The 22,254-nt window shown below is 53.1% G+C and overlaps 2 protein-coding genes across 2 annotated transcripts in view; both read left to right on the top strand.

Annotated features, from left to right (window-relative positions):
* The window catches only part of LOC122380192, a gene marked incomplete at its 5' end in the record, with an annotated part of 42,323 nt that extends 37,635 nt beyond the window's left edge, over positions 1–4,688 (top strand). The window contains 2 exons of the mRNA XM_043363148.1: positions 2,230–2,442; positions 3,921–4,688. Of these exons, the coding sequence (XP_043219083.1) occupies positions 2,230–2,442; positions 3,921–3,985 (278 nt within the window). The remainder of the gene's footprint in view (positions 1–2,229; positions 2,443–3,920) is intronic.
* A 421-nt stretch (positions 4,689–5,109) lies between these two features.
* The window catches only part of LOC122380191 (spondin-2-like), a 38,905-nt gene continuing 21,760 nt past the window's right edge, over positions 5,110–22,254 (top strand). The window contains exon 1 of the mRNA XM_043363147.1: positions 5,110–5,488. Coding sequence (XP_043219082.1) covers positions 5,290–5,488 — 199 coding nt within the window. The 5' untranslated portion in view covers positions 5,110–5,289. The remainder of the gene's footprint in view (positions 5,489–22,254) is intronic.

A 22,254-nucleotide genomic window follows, 5' to 3' on the forward strand; every position in this document is an offset into this window, starting at 1 on the left:
TAGGCAGCTACTGTCAGTGGTTGGGTGGAGGCGGTGACTGCTGAGCTGTTTATACCCCCATCACTATGGCGGAAACTCGACTCCCTGTGGCAGGTGGGTATCACTGGCACAGGTGATGCTCGTCGCAGTTGAGGGGATGGCGCCGGTGGTTCGTCAGACTGGTGAGAGCTATTGCGGGCTGTTGCGATGGGGACAGTCCACACTCAAAGACACAGAAAGCCAGTGAACAAACCGAGCAATGTCACCTGAAGCTAAAACGACGGCCGACGAGAGTCACCTGAGGCTCAAAAAAGGACCGGTGACTGTCCCTCGTGGTGGCTATATATGCTCGTTAACTGCCGACCGACCCGGCCTACTGTTCACGGCGGCAGGTCCAACAACCTCTGTCAATTGAACGACCGTGACGGACAGGTGAGGTCGGCGGGTCAGACCAGGGTCAGACAGTGCTGCGTCGTCAGCTCTCATGAGCAAGCCGCGTGGCATGCAAGTTGCAACAAAGCCGAATGTTGACCGAACGAGGCAGCCTATTCAAGATCAGCCCCAGCATCGCCAGAACGCGAGGCTGGCTGATGGGTCTGCACTTTGAAGTGGGTGATCGGCCGACAGGTAGCCGCCAACCGTCTGAGAAGTCGGCGCCCCTGGGTGACGCCGGCGGCACCAGCCTGCCGTCAGGGGTAGTCATAGATGAGCAACGGTCTCGGCATGTCTGAAGCACTTCCAGGACCAAAACGGGCCCGGCTGCTGACTCTATTGACCACATACATATCAGTAGACAGTGCACACTCGACCACAACAGTTTGCAGGAGGGAGTTTCCCTCAGCCACTCAGCCAATGTTTGTAGGTGAATCAAAATCATGGACAGCTGAAGTTTTCAAGTCTTAATGACTATAAAAGTGAGTGAAGGGATTACTGCGGAATGCTTTATACCTCTGCGGTTCTGGACTTTTTGATTTAAATATTATTGATAAAAGTTTATATGCAGGAAATCATTTGTCGTGACGCAAAGCTTACAAATGGTTTTTCAAAGGTAGCTTCAAATGGTGCACTAACTTCTTGAGATTCAAATGTGTGTTTCTAAAAGAATGCCACCTTTTAAATATAAAGGAAATCATTCACGGTCTGTCCATAAGCAGGTCACCGATCATGAGCCGCCGAACCCGTTACAACGTCACCGACTTACCGGTCAACCAACGCCGTCATCTCCCCTGCATTGTAGTACAGCGAAAGGCCATTCATCAGACCACTGTGACACCATTTCCTAAACCATCCCGACCGCACCTGCTGTCGCCTCGACCGCGCATGACCCCCGGTGGCGTCCGCAGTGACCCCGTCTGCAGCCCCCTCCCCCCAGTCGGTGTGGGTGGTCCCCCCAGACTGACTCGGTGGTCCGAGATGAACCGTTCCACTATGGCCTCGTCGTGACAGCCAACACCGGTCACCTGTCCGAAACTGTTGATTCGCTTTGTTCTCAGGCACGCGGCCCGGTGTTCGGGAAGCGTTACTCATTGTTGTAGCTGAGCACTGCACGCCGCAATGCGGATGAAACTGGCCGGTTTGTTGTGGTAAACATCGCTTTTCCGGATCCGGACTCGCGTCGGCTATGTTCATCCGTCTGGGTGGCAGTAAATGATTCAATCGGCACATGCTAGGCTCAGAATAGACAAATAGAGTTCACTGGAAAACAAATAGCATCACAGGCTGGTGTTTGTTAATGCAGTCAGCGATCCTTGCCACCTGTCACTGAACAATCCAGCGTATAGAGGTATTCAGAGGAAGAGTTGTTGAATCTTGTCACAACAAGCGACGGGAATAAACTCCCGGGAGACACGTGTGGGAGCTGTCTGTATATAATGTCCAATGTCCCGGTGTGAGACATTTTTGTTGATATAAATTCGTTTGCTTTGTAGCTAGCAACTATTGCTAGACGGAAGACGTGAAGAGAAAGCAATCGTCAGAAAGTTGTTCTGTTTCTTCGAAGATTTCATTACGGAGTTCTTCCACACTTTTGTCATATTTGTAATTATACCAAAACTAGAGCTTGCGCTCTCAGTGCTATTTGCTTTCTCTATTCATCTTTCTCCCGTCTCTCTCTCTCTCTCTCTCTCTCTCTCTCTCTCTCTCTCTCTCTCTCTCTCTCTCTCTCTCTCTCTCTCTCTCTCTCTCTCTCTCTCTCTCTCTCTCTCTCTCCCCCTCCCTCCACTGACCACCTTCCACCCTTTTCTTCCATAGGTCAGCCCAAGTACATCGGTCAGCTGCTCGGCCACTCTGGCGGCAAGATGTACGCCCGGGACAGCAAGCTGACGTCGACGCTGGCCTCCAACGACGGCGAGCACTGGGAGACGGTGGCCGCCGCGGACGTGCCGGCCGCGCTCGACGACGTCATGGTGGTGAAGGGCACCACGTCCAGTGACTCGGAGACCGTCAGCCAGGGCGACTACCAAGGTCAGTAGCACGTTCACCGACTCACTACATACCAAGGTGTTTAAAAAGTGCATCACGTCCAGTGAAACTGTGACCATTTACCAGGGGTAGCCTCCAAACGCTGCTTTATCAAAAATAAGCCGAGCGAGCAAACTCGTCCGCTGGCGACCAAACGTCATTACATTAACGAGACAGACAGATTGCAGTGGAGTGTCTCTGCTCCTTGCCAAAACAGAGCCGCCGCGACAAAAATGGCTTGTGTTGACAGTTTTTCGGCACGCGATCCCAAAATACCAAGACAAATGACGTGTAACGAACTGACCTGTCCAAAGTAAAGACATTCCATTATCGCTCAGCGTCGTTTCATTATTTTAGTCGCGGGCATTAGTTTGAAGCCACCGCTGCCGCGCCGTGTGAGCTTTGGCCGCGACCGGACCCGCTGAAGGCAGACGCCGCGCTGCCGAGTGGGGATGAATCACCGGCCACCGTTGACCCATTCCGGGGGCCGGTGACATTGACACCGGTGGACCGGTGACCTATTGGTGTCACCGGTCACCCGCCACTCGGTGACAGGTCAGCACAGTTGGCACGGTGGCCCTCCACAAAACCGTGTGAGCCGGCAGCGTATATAACTAACGGCGCGCGCTGCTGACTCACAGGCTCGGTCCCGTTTCCGGGGGGGGGGGGGAGGGCGGGGGGACGGGTGATGACAGTAGAGTAGACATCGGCAGTCACCGCCAAGGTCCCCAAATCGCTAGCGTCATGACAGATCATTGCCGTGATCTCTTATTGAATTCCTCAAAACAAAGGTGTGTTCAGGCATCATAAATGGCAGAGACGGCTATAAATCAAAATACAATTGCTTCTTCGAACTGCTTCTATTGATTTAATTTAATTTATCGATCCACAACGATCTCCGTTGCTTTAATTCCCGATAACGACACACTGCGTATGGGCTGTTAGTGAGAGTAGTAAAGTAATCTTGGTTAGTGACTCTGTCCTTACGACACGGGTCACCGTTGGGTCATTTATGTATGCGCCATCAAAACACCGCTGTGCCCCAACCGACCCGTGACCCCGACGCGACCACGCATCAGGTGGCGACACGGTTGTTTGGACACGCACATGTTTCATTCAGAGTGCGTGCAGTCGAGAGCCTTACCGTGCCACCGTAACGGTTGAAGATGCTGTTTGTTACCGATCAAATCACGCTCCTGATTCCTGACAGGCCATCCGCATCAGATCGGGGATGCGTAATAGGAGAGTGGTAAAAATGTTGAGTACCTCGCCATCTGGCCTTTTTTGTTTAAGTCACACTTAATTAGTGCTCATATTTATGGACGGAACATTGACGACCGTCTCCAGAAATGTGTTTTCCTTTCTTGCATAGGCTCTTCTCAGCGAACTCTTCTCTTTGAATCTCCCGAGCGACAGCACAGCACAGCGCCAATATATCACGCTTGCCCCTGACCTAACAACGTTCGTTCTCTGTCCGTCAGGTGACTACTTTGGTATCCAGAAGGCCGGTACCTACCTGGTCAAGTGGGGCAAGTGCTGCAACTAGTCGCGCTACCCGAGCGCACCACTATACCCATGCCTCGCCCTACCCCGGGCGCTCTCAGCCAGCGAGAATGACCGCATCGACAGACGAGCTAGCAGAGGACCGTCAGAGCTTGTCGCAGAGGACATGGTTCTCCCTTACCCCATTGGATGTCGCCCCGTGTGCAATATGATCATTGTTCCTCGACAACGCGTACCTGTTACGTCAAATGCTTCGAAGATTTAGTTGCTTAGCATCAATGTTTTCAGCTACCGATAAGTGTTTTATTGCCTATACAAGAGCTTTAAATGGAAATCCCACCCGAGCTAGCCTGCCCTTCGTAAAGTATGGACGGACCCGCTGAAAAACTGCGGACTTGTTGGCATTATCCGGCCGGTACAATTGCTGTTAAGAACATTTAATAATTATATTTGCTCTAATAGCTACACTACCCCGAAAATAGCTTTTCTACCAAGTGAGAGCAGCAGCCACAAATGTTAGACTAGATATGGAGTTACAAATCTAGTAGATATGTGCAGAATAGTATATTGATACCACCGATGTGGGTGTATGCGCAGGATTCAGGCTAATATCAGAGACTCAGACGTTGGGCTGTCATCAGATACTAAAATGGAGAGCAGCTCACACGGTGGTGAAACAGTGCCTTATTCAGATTTAGTGATCTCATTTGTATCTAAAGTGGTTCTAATAAATGTTATTTCACGTCTGATGCGTGTCTCTGTCGAGTTCAGCGCGACAGCCTGGTGAGATGAAAGATTAAGTAGTTAAACACAAAAAGCTTATGTCAAATGCAAATTATGCTGTAAATGCACCCTTCATTAGAAGTCACCACATTCATTTTTGTTCGTTTTCATTGCTATTTTCAAACTTTGACAAAATTTGTAAGCGATGAGCTACAAGCCGGTTTAAAATGGATAAATATCGCAGAACTAACTGAAGAGCAGTAACTGTCATCACTCTCTGTGCGCGACAGTCGGCGACTGGGGGCGACAGTCGCTGCCGCCACGCAGTCTGCTACTGCCGGGGAGCCACCATTCGCCGCCGGCTCGACTCTGAGCACGGCACCGCGCGGTCAATGCCAGAGCCGGCCGGCGGGTGCGTCGGCGCGGCGTCCCGACTGTATAGCGAGCACCTGAGCGCGCTGCTCAGACGCTCCTCGTCGCTGGCAGACGATGAGCGCCCGGCCCGGCGGCTCCGAGCAGCAGTGAACCCGCCGGCCCCCGCTGACTGACCGTCCAGTGCTGGTCACTGCGACTGTCCCCGACCCGACCTGACCCGACCTGACCTGACCTGAGCCGGCCGTCGCCATGACCGTCGGTCATCTGCCCCTCGCCACTCTGGCGCTGCTCTGCGCTCTCGTTTCGGCCAGTCCGCACTCGCGCGACGCCTGTGCTCCCGGTAAATTGGTCGTATACAAGGCAGTCATCAAGACGTTCTGGTCCAAGGAGAGGTTCCCGAAGCAGTACCCGCTCTGGCGACCTCCAGCTCAGTTCTCCAAGTTCTTAGGTAAGTGCGCACCCGTGTGCTTCTCTGACTGTGTAGTGTGTATGGGATGTGTAAACTGTAAGGCGTATTAATTACTTTCTGGTGTAATATTTGTTTGCCTCATATATTTGGGCAAAAGAAAAGATGGCAGTGTCAAGCTCCAAAACACAACCATGCAAGAGAACAGAATCTCGACGGCTGGAGACTGAATCCTTGTAAGTTTGCTTCGTAAATAATATATAAAAAGAGTAATGTTATCAATTTCTACCGTCAGGAATACCTAGAAATAAAAATAGCACAATGCGCACAACTAGGTGAAATAAATACCTAACACGCAAATGTACCCAGGCTTCAAGGAAAATTATTATCAAAAGTATGAAAAAGTATCAAAACTTTATCAAAAAAGTATCAGAGTAAATAAAACTCTGATATTGCATTTGTTTCATTCAGTCATCAAACCAGCAGGCAACATACTACGACACTTGATCTCTCCTTTTACACTAAACTAGCCTTGGATCTATAGTTAAGTCTCTCTGTGAGACGTGCTCGGTAGTCGGCTTTAGTAGCCCGTCATCTATCAGCCATCAATTAACTGTTAATTACAGGCCCCTCCTGTCGATAACAAATGCGATATGGCCTCGCTCGGGCAGTGATTCGAACTATGCAAATCACTGCATGAATGTAATTTGACTTTGCCATTTGTCACGTTGCTAGTGCCATGCTTAATGGGCTTTTAGTTGAATATTCAGTGGTAATAAGTGATTAACACTCCCCAGCCACGGCGGGTGGTGTTATCCCTCAAACGTTGTTCACAATGCATTAATGTGGACGAAATTGAGAAAATATTATTATATCATTTTTATGCAAGCCAAGCAAGAACAAGTTAATTTCGGAAAAATGAGAATCCAACAGTAAGACCATCTAGCATGTATCCAGCCTGAAAGGTTTAATTACACTTAACATAATTTAATTTTGATCTGTCTCGTTCCTAGCATTCACATTTTCGTCACCTTCATTGCCTATTATCCGTTTCAAACTTCAATATTTGAGGCAGTCAGATATTTGCGTAACAAAGCGTCTTTACAGTTCGTTTCCCTTTCCCTTTGACGTTAGAAATGAGTTAGGATACTAAGAAGATAAGTTGTGGTACGTATATCTACTCATGAAGAATTCGCATCCCCCCTCACAAAAACATCAAATTGCGTTAGTTAAAACTAAACTGATGCACTTCCCCGAGCGTGGGTAAATTTGCCTGACTTACCCTACCCCTTTGACCTTTGCCTTGCTATTTTAGCTCTATCATTTTTATTTTGGGAACAAAAGGCAAAAGCAGCTACCTACTTCTTGTTTTCAGACACTTTTCAGGCTTAAATTTGTTTCAGATCACACAAGAAATATTGGTAAACAAAACAAGTAAACTAAGAAAAAAATACTTTGGCATTACTTCTTTTAAATATTTAATATTCAAAAAGCTAGGTACGTATAATTGAGCGTCAATAACACTGTCGGTTTTCATGCTGTTTCAAACAGAAAACTCAATCGAATACAACTCGACGTCACTTTTACGGCCTTGTATCCTGAATCTACATCAATAAAGTAAAAACAAAAATCCATTGTAACCGATATCAAGGGACCGGTCAATATCATTTTCAATGTGGTCGGTCACCATTCCTCACTTTCATTGAAACCTGGCGTGTCAGGAAGTGCCGTTCTGCAGAGTCGGCTTCAACAGACGAGAAATATTGGCCAGGAAGGCCCGGCACCCGATCAATTTGTTCTCGGGTCACGACGCGACTTTGGATAGCCGCCGAGACGCTGTCATGGGTGGAGATCCCCGACTAACCCACATAAGCACTAACTTATCGAATTCATGAATCGAGGGTTCAGTCTCTTGGACTGAGTCACCAGGCCCAATTTACCGATAAGAGACAGAAAGATCACCTACATGTCCGAGATTCCAATAATTTCCATGTTTATGGTTTGCAAAGCGAATCAGACAACGGTATGCAGCTGAACTGAAGTCGAAGTTTTCCAGGGCGAACTGTCATTACAGACTTCACGTGTTTCACAACACTGGAAACGCCTGTATCCAAACTGGCGTCTGGCTATGTGGATGAATTCCTCTGGTTTGTTGCTACAGGGTGCAGACCGGGCCAATGCCCGGGGTAGTCACGGCAGCCGGCCCCGGGCCAACTTTCAACAGCCCGAGCTGCGCGCTCCTCGCGTTCTGCGAATTGCCGGCGCGAGTGCTCTCAATGCGAACACCCCACGGGGCTGGGCTATCAGCCAGGCGGGCCGGGATCGGTCTGGGTCGGGCCTGAGTCAATCGACGCCCGTTGCTACCGGCCAGATCCGCAGTCGGAATGAAAACTAATGTCGGAGCAGTCGTGCAGCGGTCTCCGGTTCCTCACTACCACATGGCAATGATTACGGGTTCCCTAAGTAACGGTCAGATGTAGATATAGTTGCACTGCACATTGCAACTACAAACAGACCACGATTGGTGCTCCTCGGGCTCCTGGCCGTCTCGATTTATCTGGCTGCCCAAGTTCGGAGCTAACCGTGCAATCCTTTTAGACTGCCGCCGCGATTGCATTTTCCACTCCTAGTTGGGGATGAATACTGCAGGATTATGAAATATTCGTAAACAAAACTAGTGACGTAAAAACGTATTCCATCTCGTGGCGCTGCTTATGCACTAATAAAACATTAAACAAATCATCTATGAATGCATCGTGAGATGTTTCTCTTATGATTGTAGGCTTGCTTCGGTTTCGACCTGCAATGCATGAAAACATTTCGCTACCTCCTTGCATTTTACCCTTGTATTGCTTGCTAAAAACGTTTACATAAGATGACATCCTGATGTTAGTGATAAGATGACATACATTGCCAATGTACCGATAGATATGTATTTATGCACATTGAGACGTCATTTACCAATAATAAGAAGCATTAGATGCTAGGCAAGCCATTTATCATTCTGCCATACCTATCTGACAATGATTCAAAACTGTTCGCAAATAAATCCATCCACCTTCCTAAAATGGCTGCAAATATTTGTATGTGAGACGTTAGGGCGGTTTATTATAGCTTATATAAGAGACAAGATGCATGCTTTAGGAAGGCTTGACTTAATACATGTCTAAGTAGTTCGAGTTGCTTCGACAATCTTGCTCGAAGCTTAAACCGAATTGATGCATGCAATATTTAATGCTGACCTTGGCGGTAAGTAACTTTTGTATTTATCCTATGTATAATGCTTATGTAATTTGTACCCAATTTCGGCGTCTATTCATCATAGCTGTAGAGATTATGTTTTATAATACATAATTGATGACTAATATAGCCGTCGCCCATGACAACAAAGCAAAAAACTTCATATATTTCATGGCTAAAATGTAGCACAACGCCTTTACCAGCGCGGCAGTCTCGGTCCCTTTGCGCCACACCTTGCCGCTGACCTCTGCCTCTCTGTGGCGTCAGACCGTCTGCAGATGCCGCCCCACTCCCCGGGTCAGGGGAGGAGGGGGGAGGTGCAGCAGCACCCCACACGGCCAGGCAGCGGCGAGGGCAGTCGGCTGCCGCCGGCGCCCACCGCCCACCCCGTCGTCTATATTTATTATCCGTCTGCAATCGTGCATCGGTTGCCGACTGAGCACGGTTCCGTTATGTCCCCCCGCCGCCCCCAGGGCCGTCTGCGGGGGTCGGGGGTCGGCAGAGACACACGGCTCCTGTCTGGGTCGCGGGGTCGCCCGGGGACGTCCATTGACATTCAGCCGGCACCTCGTCTGACAATGAGACACAGTGCCGAATCACGGCCGGTCACAGAGTCCCTGAGGCGATAGTGTTGTTCATGATGTGCATTATCGTCATCAACAGCATGCAAGCACCACTGCCTAAGACAAGCAGTGTGTTAAGTAATGTTTCTTTTTACAGCATTTTCCTAAGGTTCTCTCGGAAGCATTATGCCAGATAGGGCAGCAAAAACTATGTATTTCATACGTTTAAAGTACTATATACTGATGCTGCAAAACGGGCGGTACAGGGACTGGAGCCGCGACTCGCAGTCAGCAACAGCTCAGACCATCTAGCTATAGTGACTGCAGATTACAGATTAACGTGCCAAATGATTTGCGACGTATCCAGTCTCTCCGGTCGATGGAGCGTCTGATTGTTCACTGAACCTTAATTAGCGGCCCGTGTATAGCGTCATTCATAGACTAATTAATGGCGCTATGCCTGTACAAGATCTTGTCTCGACAAGGTCGCAGCGTCTATTCAAATAATCACCGGCGTCTCGTTCATGTACGACATGAATTACGAGTCATTGGGAGGTCCAGACTGGTAACTTGGTAGCCAAATAAACTACACACCGTAACCTGTGATCAGAACAACACGGTGGCGAACAAGGGTTACTATCGGCCACTACAGGGCAGACCATCAAACTGGTGCATTTGCTTGCTCAATCACTCGAAGGCACGGACTTCTGCACACCTTTCTTTCAGACCCCAGCCGGCACTCACACAGATACGGTCGACCCCAGCTATCCATGTCGGTGGTGACTCAGGAGCCACCCCTGTCCCTGACCGGAGCCCGCGGTCACCCAGGGTCTCCAGGGGCCGCCGGGCCGCGCATGGGGCGCTCCGCGTGGGTGTCGGTGTCGAACACTGGCGACATGACGCAACCCTGAAGTACACCGCACGGTACCGCGTCCGGCCGGCCGGGCGGTGCCACAAACGGGCACCCGACACATGATTTATGGTCTGATTGGCCATCTGAACGGCCGCCGGCCCCGAGACATCGGTCCTGGACGCGGTCATGCTAACCTCCCTCCGAGGACACCGTGCCTAATGTCTACATCCTGATCTGGCATTGGCCGCTCGTCGTATTTCACCGGCCGACTCGGCGAGCACGGTCCAGCATGTGTTTGTACTTAAGTCGTGGCCATATACAGTCTCCGCTCCTTTGCGCTGCCGCCGCCGCCGCCGCGTATTCGTGATGACCGTCGTCGCTCCGGTTGGCTGGGACTTGGCCGGCTCCGCTTCCTCGGGGGCGGGCCGCGTCACGCCCACACCCGAGCCGGTCCCGCCCGTGACCCTGGTCCGGTGCGGCTCGTCTCCTGGCACGCGCACGGCACATCCCACGCCGCGGCGGCCGTCAGCACGTCCCAGCGCCTGGCGGGATCTCACACCGGCTCCGTCGGCACACGTCAGCCCGCATTCCAGCGTCTTCTGACAACAAAACTGTCCGTGCGCCGGCTCCTCCGACCTCGCGCGGCCTTCCCCGAGTAGCGGCACGTGCGCAACCACCGCGCCGGTTACGTCTCGATACACGGCGGCGGCGAGTATTTTTACCGCATCTCCCCAGGGGTGGGCCGCTTCTGACGGTGATTCAGAGTCGATACGCGGCGCTGATCGACGGAGACAAAGTGCTGCTCGGATTAGTGGGATGATTCAACCTCACAACCATGGTGAGACGGACCAGCTCGGCGAGCGTTCAGACCTGTCAGAAGCTCGATGCAGACTGGACCACCTGTCCAGCCTGAGCAGCTGAGTGGACTCACGGAGGCGCTTTGTTTGCAGCGCATCAATTAACCTGGTATGCGAAAGGGGTTTGTTTTCTTGACGTGCACTGCTGCGGTGTGGCACTGGTGTTTGGTGGTTGGTGGGTGATCAGGAGTCATGACATCAATTTACCGGCTATAGTCTATGAATGGCATGCACCCAAGGATGTTGCAAACGAATTAGTGGAAACTCTGGCAGGAAGAAGCTTTGGAAAATTCAAACCCACTCAATCAGACAAGTTTTTGCCCACCTATCCGTTAGCATTTTGCGTCAATATACATATTTTGTTATCATTCCGAGTGTTTATTGGTCAAACCTTGCCAATAATGAGTAATTTGTCAGAACAGATGAGACCAACGACGGGTGCCAGGCAAACAAGCAGACAAGATGCATGAAAAGAAGCGGAAAAATAAGTGCCCAGGCCAGCTCATTCATTAGCGCTGTCGCTTCCAACGTCAGGTCGTTAGGCAATAGACCGACAGGCGTATAGCAATGTGGTCGTAAGCCTTTAGACAAAATTGACGTGCACTTTTGTCTTTATGAAGAGAAAATGTTCAAAATATTTATTGAGACCAGGTTCTGTGTTGATTATAGGACCCAGGAGAACGGGATTTGGAGGACAAACGACGTGACCTACGGAGGCAGAGGTCACAGACTGCTTATGTTCGGATGGTTTACCGAACAGCTACGTCGCATCGACACTGTTGTCGTGAGACGGCGGCATTTCGGGCACAACTATCATTTTGTTTAGTCTCAGGAACTCACTGGACTGTAAATGTTGAGCTTCTGGCTTCTGCAACCTTGGGAGGACTGTTTGACATATCACGGTCCCAAAGCGGACAAAATCCAAACGCGACTGATTTTCAAACGCCCTTCCCAAGGTCCGCAAACAAACATAACACGTTTAGGCTGGTCTTAGACCGATGACAACGTGATGGAATTAAACGAAGAATAAAGGTCCAGGTGCAGTTGGCTTACTGCCGAAGTCTTCCTTTTTGAAGCTTCATGCATCCAAAATTGGCAAAACCCTGATAAAAGTTGCAGCACCAACTCTTCCGTATCTTTTCATTGAAGCCGAGCGCCCATGACGCGGCCATTCCACCCGTCGGCCCGATGACCTGACCCTCCCCTGCCGGCCGATGTGGCCCAGTTGGCCGTATCCCAGGGCAGGGGCAGGGGCGCAGGGCCACGAAATGGGCCGTCGCGCCCCCAGACGCTGAGTCAGTTAGGGGCGGCAGTCCAGTCCGGTCCCGTCCAGCCCTGCAGAGCCGCGCTGCTGGCCGCTCTCTGTTGCCACGGAGGGTTGCCGACAGACCACCCAGAGGAGCCCCCAATGACAGACGGGCCGCGGACCCGCCCCCAGACAGGGCAAGGCGCTGGACCGTGGCGGCGAATAGCTCCGAGCGGGCCACACCGGCCGTGCCCCGCCTTTAGTAACTCTGCGGTCCTCCCGGGCGGTCACTCCTGCGGTCCTAGTGTGTCACTCCATGCGTGGATTATGTCGCATCTCCGTCCAGCCGTGAGCTAGTGGTTTCCGCCCCCCTGCCTTCAACTGACGCACGGCGGAAGGATGCTCGCACGGGTGACCCTGGACTCCGGCCGGTGGAAGGTTGGCACCGCTCGGCGACAGTAGACACGGCTGACGCAAACCGGACTAATTGAAAATTCGCCGGCCCAGGGGAGAGTCCATGAATATCCGAGCTGGATCTGCCGCCGCGGAAGTTGCGCCCATTGTTGTTTTCTGCCGAGCTGTCAGATGGGTATCGGTAATCGCTGGTCAGCACTGTCGTCACCACCCGCGTCCCGCCGGTCACCAGTCGAGCCGATATGAGAATCCAGCCCCATGTGAATTCAACAGCCGCATCCCGCCCACTCATTTCATTCCAAACCATCCCACAGCATAGATTAGCATTACCTGACCCGGCTATACCCGGCTAGACCCGGTATATATCCTAAACATCTGTGTGTGATGATATACGGAGATCACCTTGGTCTTTCTTGCGCTAATCGCAACAGGCACGGCATTGTCTGCCAAAGCGGCAGCCTATTGGTCAGATACAGCTGCCTCCGTGTCACCGTCTGTGTCACCGCCGCAATCCGCACCTAACCCCGTGTCAACGGTCCTATCTGACACCTTGACACCGGCGCCATTGCACCGGGCGACCTGTCGACATGCCGGCTCCCCATGCCACGGGGCGGCCATCGTCCCGGGCGGTATGTCGACATGTCGGCTCTCTGTGTCACGACGGTGGGGACAGATTGTTTAGGCGGGGGTGACAGCGATCCCCCGATAAGTCGTCACGTGCCGTGCCGTGACCCGCCGAGTGCAGGGCCAGGAGTGCCGGCCGACGACACGAGTACCGACAACGGCTTAGCCCGGTCCGCTGCTGTAATGGGCAGATACCGGTCAAGTTCGGAGGACCACCATGGCGGCTCAGTATGCAGCGTTGACTGCTAGTGGATGCTTGAACGCAAGCAGTGGATGGTGAACGGCTGAATGGCGATGCAGATGTTGAAGGAAGACTGTCTGCTCTGCAGCTCTGGTGACGGTGACGCCGCAATGGTTTTATCCTCCATTAAAATGATCGTGTGCCCAGGTGAAACGGAATTCAAACATTTACCATGCATAACCATAATGTTAATTATTTGTTTTAAACATGTTTACGATAAAATTGACTCTCACTAATACAAGTATTATTAGTTGAGCGTGATGTGTGTAATTAAGTTTGTAATTAAGTGTTTTGTATCATTTCACAAAATAAACAAAACCCAACACCTAACTGATTCCATTCGAATTTTTTAGTAAGAACCTTACGAGTACACACGCTTGAAGATCGTTTAGAAACAAATGTAAACATCAGCGAACTCCACAAGAAGAACGGCCAAACCAGACACAAACAGCTTTAACTCCTTATACACTATGTTTGGACTTTGGACTTCCTTACATGTCAGCGTTTAACGTTGAGGAAAAAACAGCCGCACCCACGCGCCCCGTACCCGAACTTGCCCTTGACATCGTCACCGAATCCTGGCCGCTGTCTTCGCTACCACTTCCTCTCCACACACACTCCACACAAAATATTTTCACCGCCGTGACCGTCCATTCGATTCGGTTAGTTTCTGTTTGTCAATCAGCGACCGTGACCAGTGTCCGTGCTCCGCGGTCCTCCCCTCCCCCTCAGCCCGTGTCGAGTTACGACACAGGCACTCTGAACCAGACAGAGGGGCGGACCCGTCATCACAGCGACCGCGGCAGTGCAGACTGCGCGGCGTCGCGCGCGACGGTCGTGACCTGTCTGCGGCGCTGGCGGCCGCGGCAGGTCACGGTCGTGGTCCGAGGTCAGGTCACGTTGCCATGGGAGCCGCGGCAGGTCACAGCCGTGACCCGAGGTCTGATCTTGCAGCCATAGGGGTCGCGACAGGTCACAGCCGTGACCCGAGGTCAGGTCTGCGCTGGGTTCCTGAGGGGGTCGAGCGGTCAGCTCGGCTCGTGACCGTTGGCGAGCCGTCTGATGCGGCCAGCCTCCAGACGCTCACGCCCGGGCCATTGAGAGGCAGTGGCGACCCGAGCGGTCCATGTCCAGCCAAAGGGACCTTGGCGGCGGCCGTCTGCGCCGCCCCCGCCCCCGCCCCCGACACCAGCTTCACTGCCGGCTCGGCCGAGACCCTGAGCTGCTTCCAGCCGCAGTTCCAAACCATCAGGAGCTTCTTCGCTCGGCATGCGGTCACACCGAGGTGTTTTTGAACACCCAATTCAAATGTCCTCTGAGTAGGTCTTCCTTGCACTTGTGCTGCCCGGCAGTGACACAGGTGACGCCAGCCGACAGCCGGGTCTCCTCTGCCCCCCCCCCCCTCGGGGCTCCTGTTTGGGGGTGACCTTCAGTGACCTTACCGAACGCACCGGGACTCCATTTAGAGGTGAGCTGCCTGTGTGGCTTCCCGTCCCTCCGGCTTCTCGCCAGAAATGGTGCGAGTCATGAATGTATGATTGAAACGAATGAATGGCTTTCGGTAGGTTATTTAGGTAGTTATGTGAGAAAGGAGGCAGGTGTTTAACATTCGCTGTTTGTTGTGTACTGTGTGTGCTGTGTTGTCTCATTGCTTCAAGTCAGCATTGAATTATTCAAATGAACTCAATCGAATTCAGCCAATCACGTCCTTCCGTCCAGCTACCTTGCCCTCCTTGGCTCATGCATTCAAAGAAATCACTCATTGTGGGCTGTATAAGGTAAGCGGCCTGATTGCCTGACTCGACGCTCTCACTGCCGGGACCCATTCGTTCATATGCTATATTTACCGGCGGTGACTTGCACCGACGGCTGGCATTGTGCAGCGCCTGGGCACCTGGCTGGTCAGTGGTCACCGGTGCCACCCATTGGGGTCAGCCCAAACCGCCCTCCCCCACCTGGTCCATATGCGTCTCCGGCCGCCACTCCAATTCGGCACGCGTCCATTTCGGACGGTGAGCCGTGGCTACCCGGCAGTTGGCACTGACATTGATCTGTTCCGGTCAGCGACAGTAGGTGGGTGGCTCCAGGGGCACCTATAGCACTCCCCTGATGCACCCATAGACCGGCCCTAGACCTGGTCCACCTTCTATTCCGGAGGTCGGTCGGGACTGCGGACCAGTACCACGCGAAACGTGAGCCATCCGTTATTCCGATACATTTTCTCGTCTTGATGGCTGCATTTTTTTGGTCTTCACCACGACAGTAACAGCCCTTTCGTGTCACCCTGCCCGGTCGCCACGGCCATACCTCCCCTGTATTTCCTCCCCCGTCGGATCACGGTAGCTGGTCGCAACGTCAGCAAACGGGTGTCAGCAACCCGACCTCCTCCGAACAGCAAACATCGCCGGGTTCAATGGCTGGGAAATTCGAGAGCACGACACGAACTGTATAGTGCACGCCGGGTGCACTAACACTGATTGTGAAAGGTGAGAACACATCACCGACGGAACAGTGTACACTCTGTGCACGTGAACTGAGATGAACATTGCACAATGCACAAGTGCATTGCAAAGCATTAACCATTCAGACGTGCTGAGCAGGCACCCTGCAGTCCACAGCTGCTTGCGTTGCTGCTGTGCTTAGTAAGTTCGATTTGTTGGTAGCTTGTGTCATACCTATAAAGAGCGATCATTCAACTATGAGACCTGTGTATAAACTGGGGGCATTGATCGTGCCAATCATGGTCAGTTTCTCTACATCTGGTTTGAAGATTTGACTTCGCTTCGCGCCAGCCTAACACAGTAACACATGAAGAAGCGATGACGGATTTCCGACACCCACCGTCGTTTATACCAAGGCCGCCCGTACTTCCGGTGACAAGGACACATGGACCCCTCCGTGCCCGCGACCTCTGGGTCGCTGTCGTGTGTTTGGGCTTCCTCCGGGACGGGCTGTTTACTGAGCGTGCCTCAGAATGGGGTAGACAAGGACTGACAGTGACATCCAGACTCTCGGTGTCTCGCTGTCTGGATGGCCGACGGTCAGTGCCTGACTGTGACGGTCACCAGGTCACGGTTACTGGGCCACTGTCAGTAGGTCAAGGTCACCAGTTCACGGTTATTGGGTCAGTGTCAATAGTTAGGTCACAGTCAGCGGAGTTATTAAAGGGAATAGTTCACTTCACTTTCCTCAAATTAGTTTTTTTTTGCAATGGATTTATGACTTTTGTGTTTATAATGATAAGAAAATAAAATAAAACCTTTTCATAAAAAGGATTGTTTTCTATATTTCAATGTAGGAAGAACCATATACTATATACCTAAAATAACGTTTGACGCGGAGCCTTATTATGCGTTGACCAATCACATTGCGTAGTTCCTGTTCAAACCTACCTACGCATGCTGCATTTGCTGCAAGCAATAAGCTGATCGGCTGACGATGACGTGGCTGCATTCCTCAGCAAGGCACGCATTTCTCTGCAAGGCACTCTTTTCGGAACGAAAAATGGAATATCTTCATCTAGGGTGATCGTTGGGCCATAGAATCTTCTGATTTGTGCCAGTCTCAGCTCAAGCTACAAAACTGCTATTCCAGCTCAAAACCCCACGTTAAAAGTGAACTATTTCCTTTAAGAGGGTAAAATATGCGGCAAGTTTGGAAGACAAAGTACACAGGGGCGAACCTGAATAAAACAAATACAAAATTGGCAGTTTAAAACCCAGTTTAAAGCGTAGAGCAAGTTATCTTTGATGCCTGAAAGCAGAATAACAGCCGTGAGAATCTTAGTATAGGAGTCTCATATCTGTACGAGTAGGCATAACGGTTCTTTCGAAACTGGCAGTTGTGACGCTTCTTGCACGCGAACGGCGCACCAAGTCTTTTGATTGACAAGCGGTCTTTACTGAAAGGTAACCCCATCTGATCAACGTTGCAAAACATTTCAAAAATGGGACTGCTTCATTCAAAGTTCGCGTGTGAATCTTTACGGCAATGCCCTTTATTGGTGACCAGAGCGCAAGGCGTAAATCCGTTATGAGGGGTTTATGTGGAAATCTGTGCATCGAACACAGAACGCTGTTGGCTGATATGAGGGTATATCCTTGGGTTTAATTTGAGCTCTATTTATGATATGTCTCATGTCAAAACAGAAGCATTCTCCCACCTTTTGCCGCTATAAAGGTGCGTTACTTTCGTCCTCGTTTTTGTTTACAGACATGCAAGAACAGTGAAGTGATAAAAGATACAAATGAGTTCAATGCAATAACAGCCACATGTGCCAATAAATCAAGGAAATAAATATGAATATTGATAGCAGCCATAGTCTAGTTAGATTTCACTTCCAGTCGCTGGCATCCTCCACCGTATCCAGCCAAGATGTATTTCTCCCACAACACAGTAAATATCATCGCGGGAGGCATACATTAGAGCCGTCAGGAGTTCGTGCCTCAAACGGCACAACATGCGCCGTTACCGCCGCATGCGCCACCCACGCCTCGGTGAGTGATAGCCGCCGCCACCAGTGGGAATCCTCGCCGCATTAACTGCGGTAATGGACATGCTGTAGTTAGCATACTATCTACATGTTATGCAGAGGTACTGAAAAGAGCACACGTATACTGTAAATGACACAGAGGGCAGCTCATCCAGCATCTTATATCCGCTGTTTGGCGGCGGGGCTGGGTGCTGTCCTGGCCGTGGCATCGTCGCGCCCTGGCCGGGCGCAGCTCTGCACGTAAGGAGGTCGAGTTCAGGCTTAGTTTGGGCGGTCAGCAAGATCGTCATCAGTCGCTGAGATAAATATGCCACGGGTCCTGATGGTGGATTGGTCCTTTTGTCTCCGTCGAGAGCCTCCGGTACTCAACTGCACCCATCCCCGTTCCCGGGGCACTCCGGCACTCCCTCGGCACTCCTGGGGGCTTCCGAAACTCTCCCCGGCCTGGGCAAGTCTGACCAGCATTCCGCTTCTGCCAGCGACATGAGGATACTGTTTGTTTACGAATTCAACCCGTCTGTAGGGCTACCATCAAAACCCGTATAGCAGCAACGATAAATGGCAGGTTACCATATAACTTGGCCCGCCGGTACCCAAAAATTATAGGATAATTGAAAAACGCGCGTCCCACTTGTTTGGTTTTGGGTAATACCACGGATTTCTCCGCATTTGTCTTCGACGCCAATTCAATGAGTCACGTCCCCAGTCCCAGTGCTGTCTGGAGCACTATGATGCCTTTATCGGTCGTCTCTCATTTCAGCCGTTTACGTTTCAATGGTAATGTTAACGCCAATTCATAACTGTAGGTGTAATACCTATTCTTCAATTGATATGATGATTTCACCACCACAATCACCCATTTCAATTTATGCAATTGCAATATCTACGCTCTTTACGAACATCAGTTCACATTTAGCTATAGTGTTACGGCTCTTCCATTTATAAGGGCTACATTAAATCAGGCATATATGACCAATTTCATGCAACCAAATGAGCAGCCATGGCCCATGCACTGCAAAGAAACAGGTAAGCGGTTCCGCGTCAGTCAACTGGAACGATGCTGCTATATTCTGTCTTATCACCTCGTAATAATAAACAAAACAAGATGGGCGATAGAGCAGTTGCTATAAATTTATGGCGGCCAGTTTGGGTAGCCAGTAGCAGCATATGGTCGTTCGCTGAACGGACCCCTATTAACGCTACCGTGTCTAACTAACAGTACAATCTTCCGTGTGATTTAGTACCGTGATCGGATCGCTGAGCTGCTCCCGTCGACCGTGGCGGGACCACCACCGGAGTCTCCGAGCCCCGGGGTGGGTAAGGCGAGACGACTCCGGCCCTTCTTCTTCTTCTGCGCGGTCGCGGACCGCGCCTTAAGGCGCGGCCGGCGGGGGCGGGTCGGTGGCGACCTGCACCCGCCCCACTCTCTTCAGATAACTGATGATGTGTTGGGCCGGCCCCGAGAGCACTTCCGCCAGGGTCGGACAGTGCCCCCAGAAGCCGGCCCTCGCCGCCACGTGTGCAGGGCACCCGGCCAGGAGGTGCTCCACGTCCTCCTCCTCCTCGCCGCAGGCTCGGCAGGTCGGGTCTTCGACCAGGCCGAGGCGATGAGCTGTGGCTCGCACCAGTGGGCAGTAGCCGGTGCGAAGCTGGGACAGGGTGGCCTGGCCCCACCTGTCCAGCTCATCGTGGCTCGGAGTAGGTTCTCGATGTGGGTGCCGCTGCGCCCTTGCGGAGGCCAGCTCCGATGTCCAGCGACGGATGGCTGTCCGCGCGCTGGAGAGGTCGATCGGGGCCTCCTCTTGAGCGCAGTCGGCGGCGGCTTGATTGGCGAGGCGGTCGGCTGCCTCGTTGCCGGCGAGGTCGGCGTGGCCCGGGACCCAGTGCAGGGTGATATCCTTCCCTGCGGCTGTCAGCGCGTCTATTAGGCCCCAGACGCGCTGACCGATGGCCGACTGTTGGTCGTCCGGGCCGCGGCTAAGTAGCTGGAGCCCCGACCGGGAGTCTGTGCAGAGCAGCACTCTCTTGATGAGTGCTTTAGAGGGGGCCGGTAGCTCATGGAGACACGTCAGGGCCTCCGTCATTGCCACCAGCTCCGCCCTCATACTGCTGCACACTCGACCGGCCGGTGCCACGCACTCTATTGTGCGTCCCTCGCGGTGAAGCTCCAGGATCGCTCCACCGCCGCCTTGGATGGTGCCTTCCTTGGCGGATCCGTCCGACCAGATGGTACAGTCTGGATCGGGGACGAGGGCCAGCGCCGCTAACGCCGCCTCCTTTCTCTTTTCCGGCAGGTCTGTCCTCCTTGTGGGCTGCGGCAGGTCCAGCACGAAACGGACGGCGTCTCCACAGTGGTGCCAGGGTGGTGCGCCCTGGTAAAGTGCCAGGGGCTCCACTGGGAGGTCGCTCAAGCCCGCCCTGTCGCAGACCCACCTACCGACCCGACGGAAGCATGGCTTGAATGAGAGGGTCGCGTCTTCGTCTGCCGGTGGCGGCGGTGGCAGACCCGCCTCTTCGGCAGACGTCACCGCGCGCCTCCATGCCTCGTGGGCCCGGTAGCGGAGTCTCGGTGGTGGTGTCTTGTCCAGTAGGTTGCGAGCGGGGTCTCCCGGAGGTAGACGGACTATGCGCGCGTACTCGCCGGCTGCTAGCTCCTTGGCACGGAGTGATAGCGGAGGGAGGCCTGCCTCCGCCACCAGGGTCTCCTTATCCGTGAGCTTGATGCAGCCGGTAATCAGGCGCGCACATTTCCGCTGCTCTACCTCCAGGCGCTCGCGGACAGCCGGTGCCGCATGGGTGAAGTAGATGGCCGCCCCGTAGTCGAAGAGGGAGCGCACGTAGCTCTTGTAGGCGATGCGGAGTGTGCTACGGTGGCTTCCGTAGCTCCTTCCGGCAATCGCTGACAGGCAAGCACGGCGCTTTGCCATCTTCTCTCTGAGGGCGGCGATGTGGGCGGCGAAGGTCAGCTGGCAGTCCAACTTCAGGCCGAGGAAGGTGGGCGTCTCCTCGTAGCCTAGCGGATGGTCGCAGAAGCTGAGCTGGGGCTTGACCTTGCCGCCGCACTCCTTGGGGTCCAGCGTGAAGGTGGTCATCACGCACTTGGATGGACTAGGTTGGACCTTCCAAGTCTTCACCCAGCGGCTGACCTCGTCCAGGGCCGGTTGGAGCCTGTCCGCACACTCCTGCAGAGAGCGGCCCGTCGCGAGAAGGGCCACATCATCCGCGAAGAGGGAGACCGTTGGGCTCGAGTCTCCGGCCCGGAGTTGGTCGTCGATGTCGTTGCAGTAGATGAGCCAGAGGAGAGGGGCGAGCACGCTGCCCTGCGGCAGGCCCTCCTGGAAGACCCGCCACCGGGAGGCTGACGTGCCCCATCTCACTCTAGCGCGCCGGTCGCTGAGTAGGGCCCTGATCCAGCGTGTGGCGCAACCCGGCACACCCAGTCGCCGCATCTTAGCGTACAGCGCATCCCGCCACACCCGGTCGTACGCTCGCGCGTAGTCCAGGAGGACGAGGATGGCTCGCTGCGGTTTCTTGGACTCGAAACCGTCAAAGATGGTCTGGGTGACTCGGGCTAGCTGGTCCAGTGTAGAGTGGCCCCTCCGAAAACCGGCCTGGTTTCGGTTCAGCTTTCCGGCGCGCTCGAGCCAGTGTTGGAGGCGATGCTGCACGAGTCGTTCAGCGAGCTTTCCGATACAGCTTAGCAAGCTGATCGGTCTGTAGCTGCCGGTCTCGTTGGGCGGTTTCCCTTTCTTGGGAATAGCGACTATTTCCGCCGCCCTCCATGACGCGGGAACCTCCCCGGTGCGCCAGCTCCAGTTCAGCACCTCCAGCAGATGGCGTTCCGCTGAAGGGCTGAGTTGGTGGAGCATGTCGTTGGTCACTTGATCGACCCCGGGGCTGCGTCCCTTCCGCAGTTTCCTGATGCCGAGCAGGAGCTCTCTGCGGGAGAAGGGCGAGCAGAAGGCGTCACGACCGCCGTTGCAGCACGTCTGGCTCGTGGCTCGTCTAGCCTCGATCTTGATGGAATGATCTGAGGTCTTGTCCTTGGGCAGGCGGGACACCTGCGCGTAGGCCTGGCAAAAGAGATCTGCCTTCTCTTTGTCAGTGACGGCTGGTCTCGTCGGTTGCGCAGGTTGTCCCTCCGTGCCCGGTCTTGAGATGGCTACGGCCGGCTTAGCTGGAGGACGCCGGCCGTCCATGGTGCGGATCAGGTGCCACATGTCTCCGTCCGGCTTGAGGTCTGCCGCCTTTTGACGGAAGAAGGCGGTCTTCTCGTTG

This window comes from Amphibalanus amphitrite, unplaced genomic scaffold (genome assembly GCF_019059575.1).
Source record: "Amphibalanus amphitrite isolate SeventyFive unplaced genomic scaffold, NRLGWU_Aamphi_draft 000093F_arrow, whole genome shotgun sequence".
In the NCBI taxonomy this organism is placed as follows: domain Eukaryota; kingdom Metazoa; phylum Arthropoda; class Thecostraca; order Balanomorpha; family Balanidae; genus Amphibalanus; species Amphibalanus amphitrite.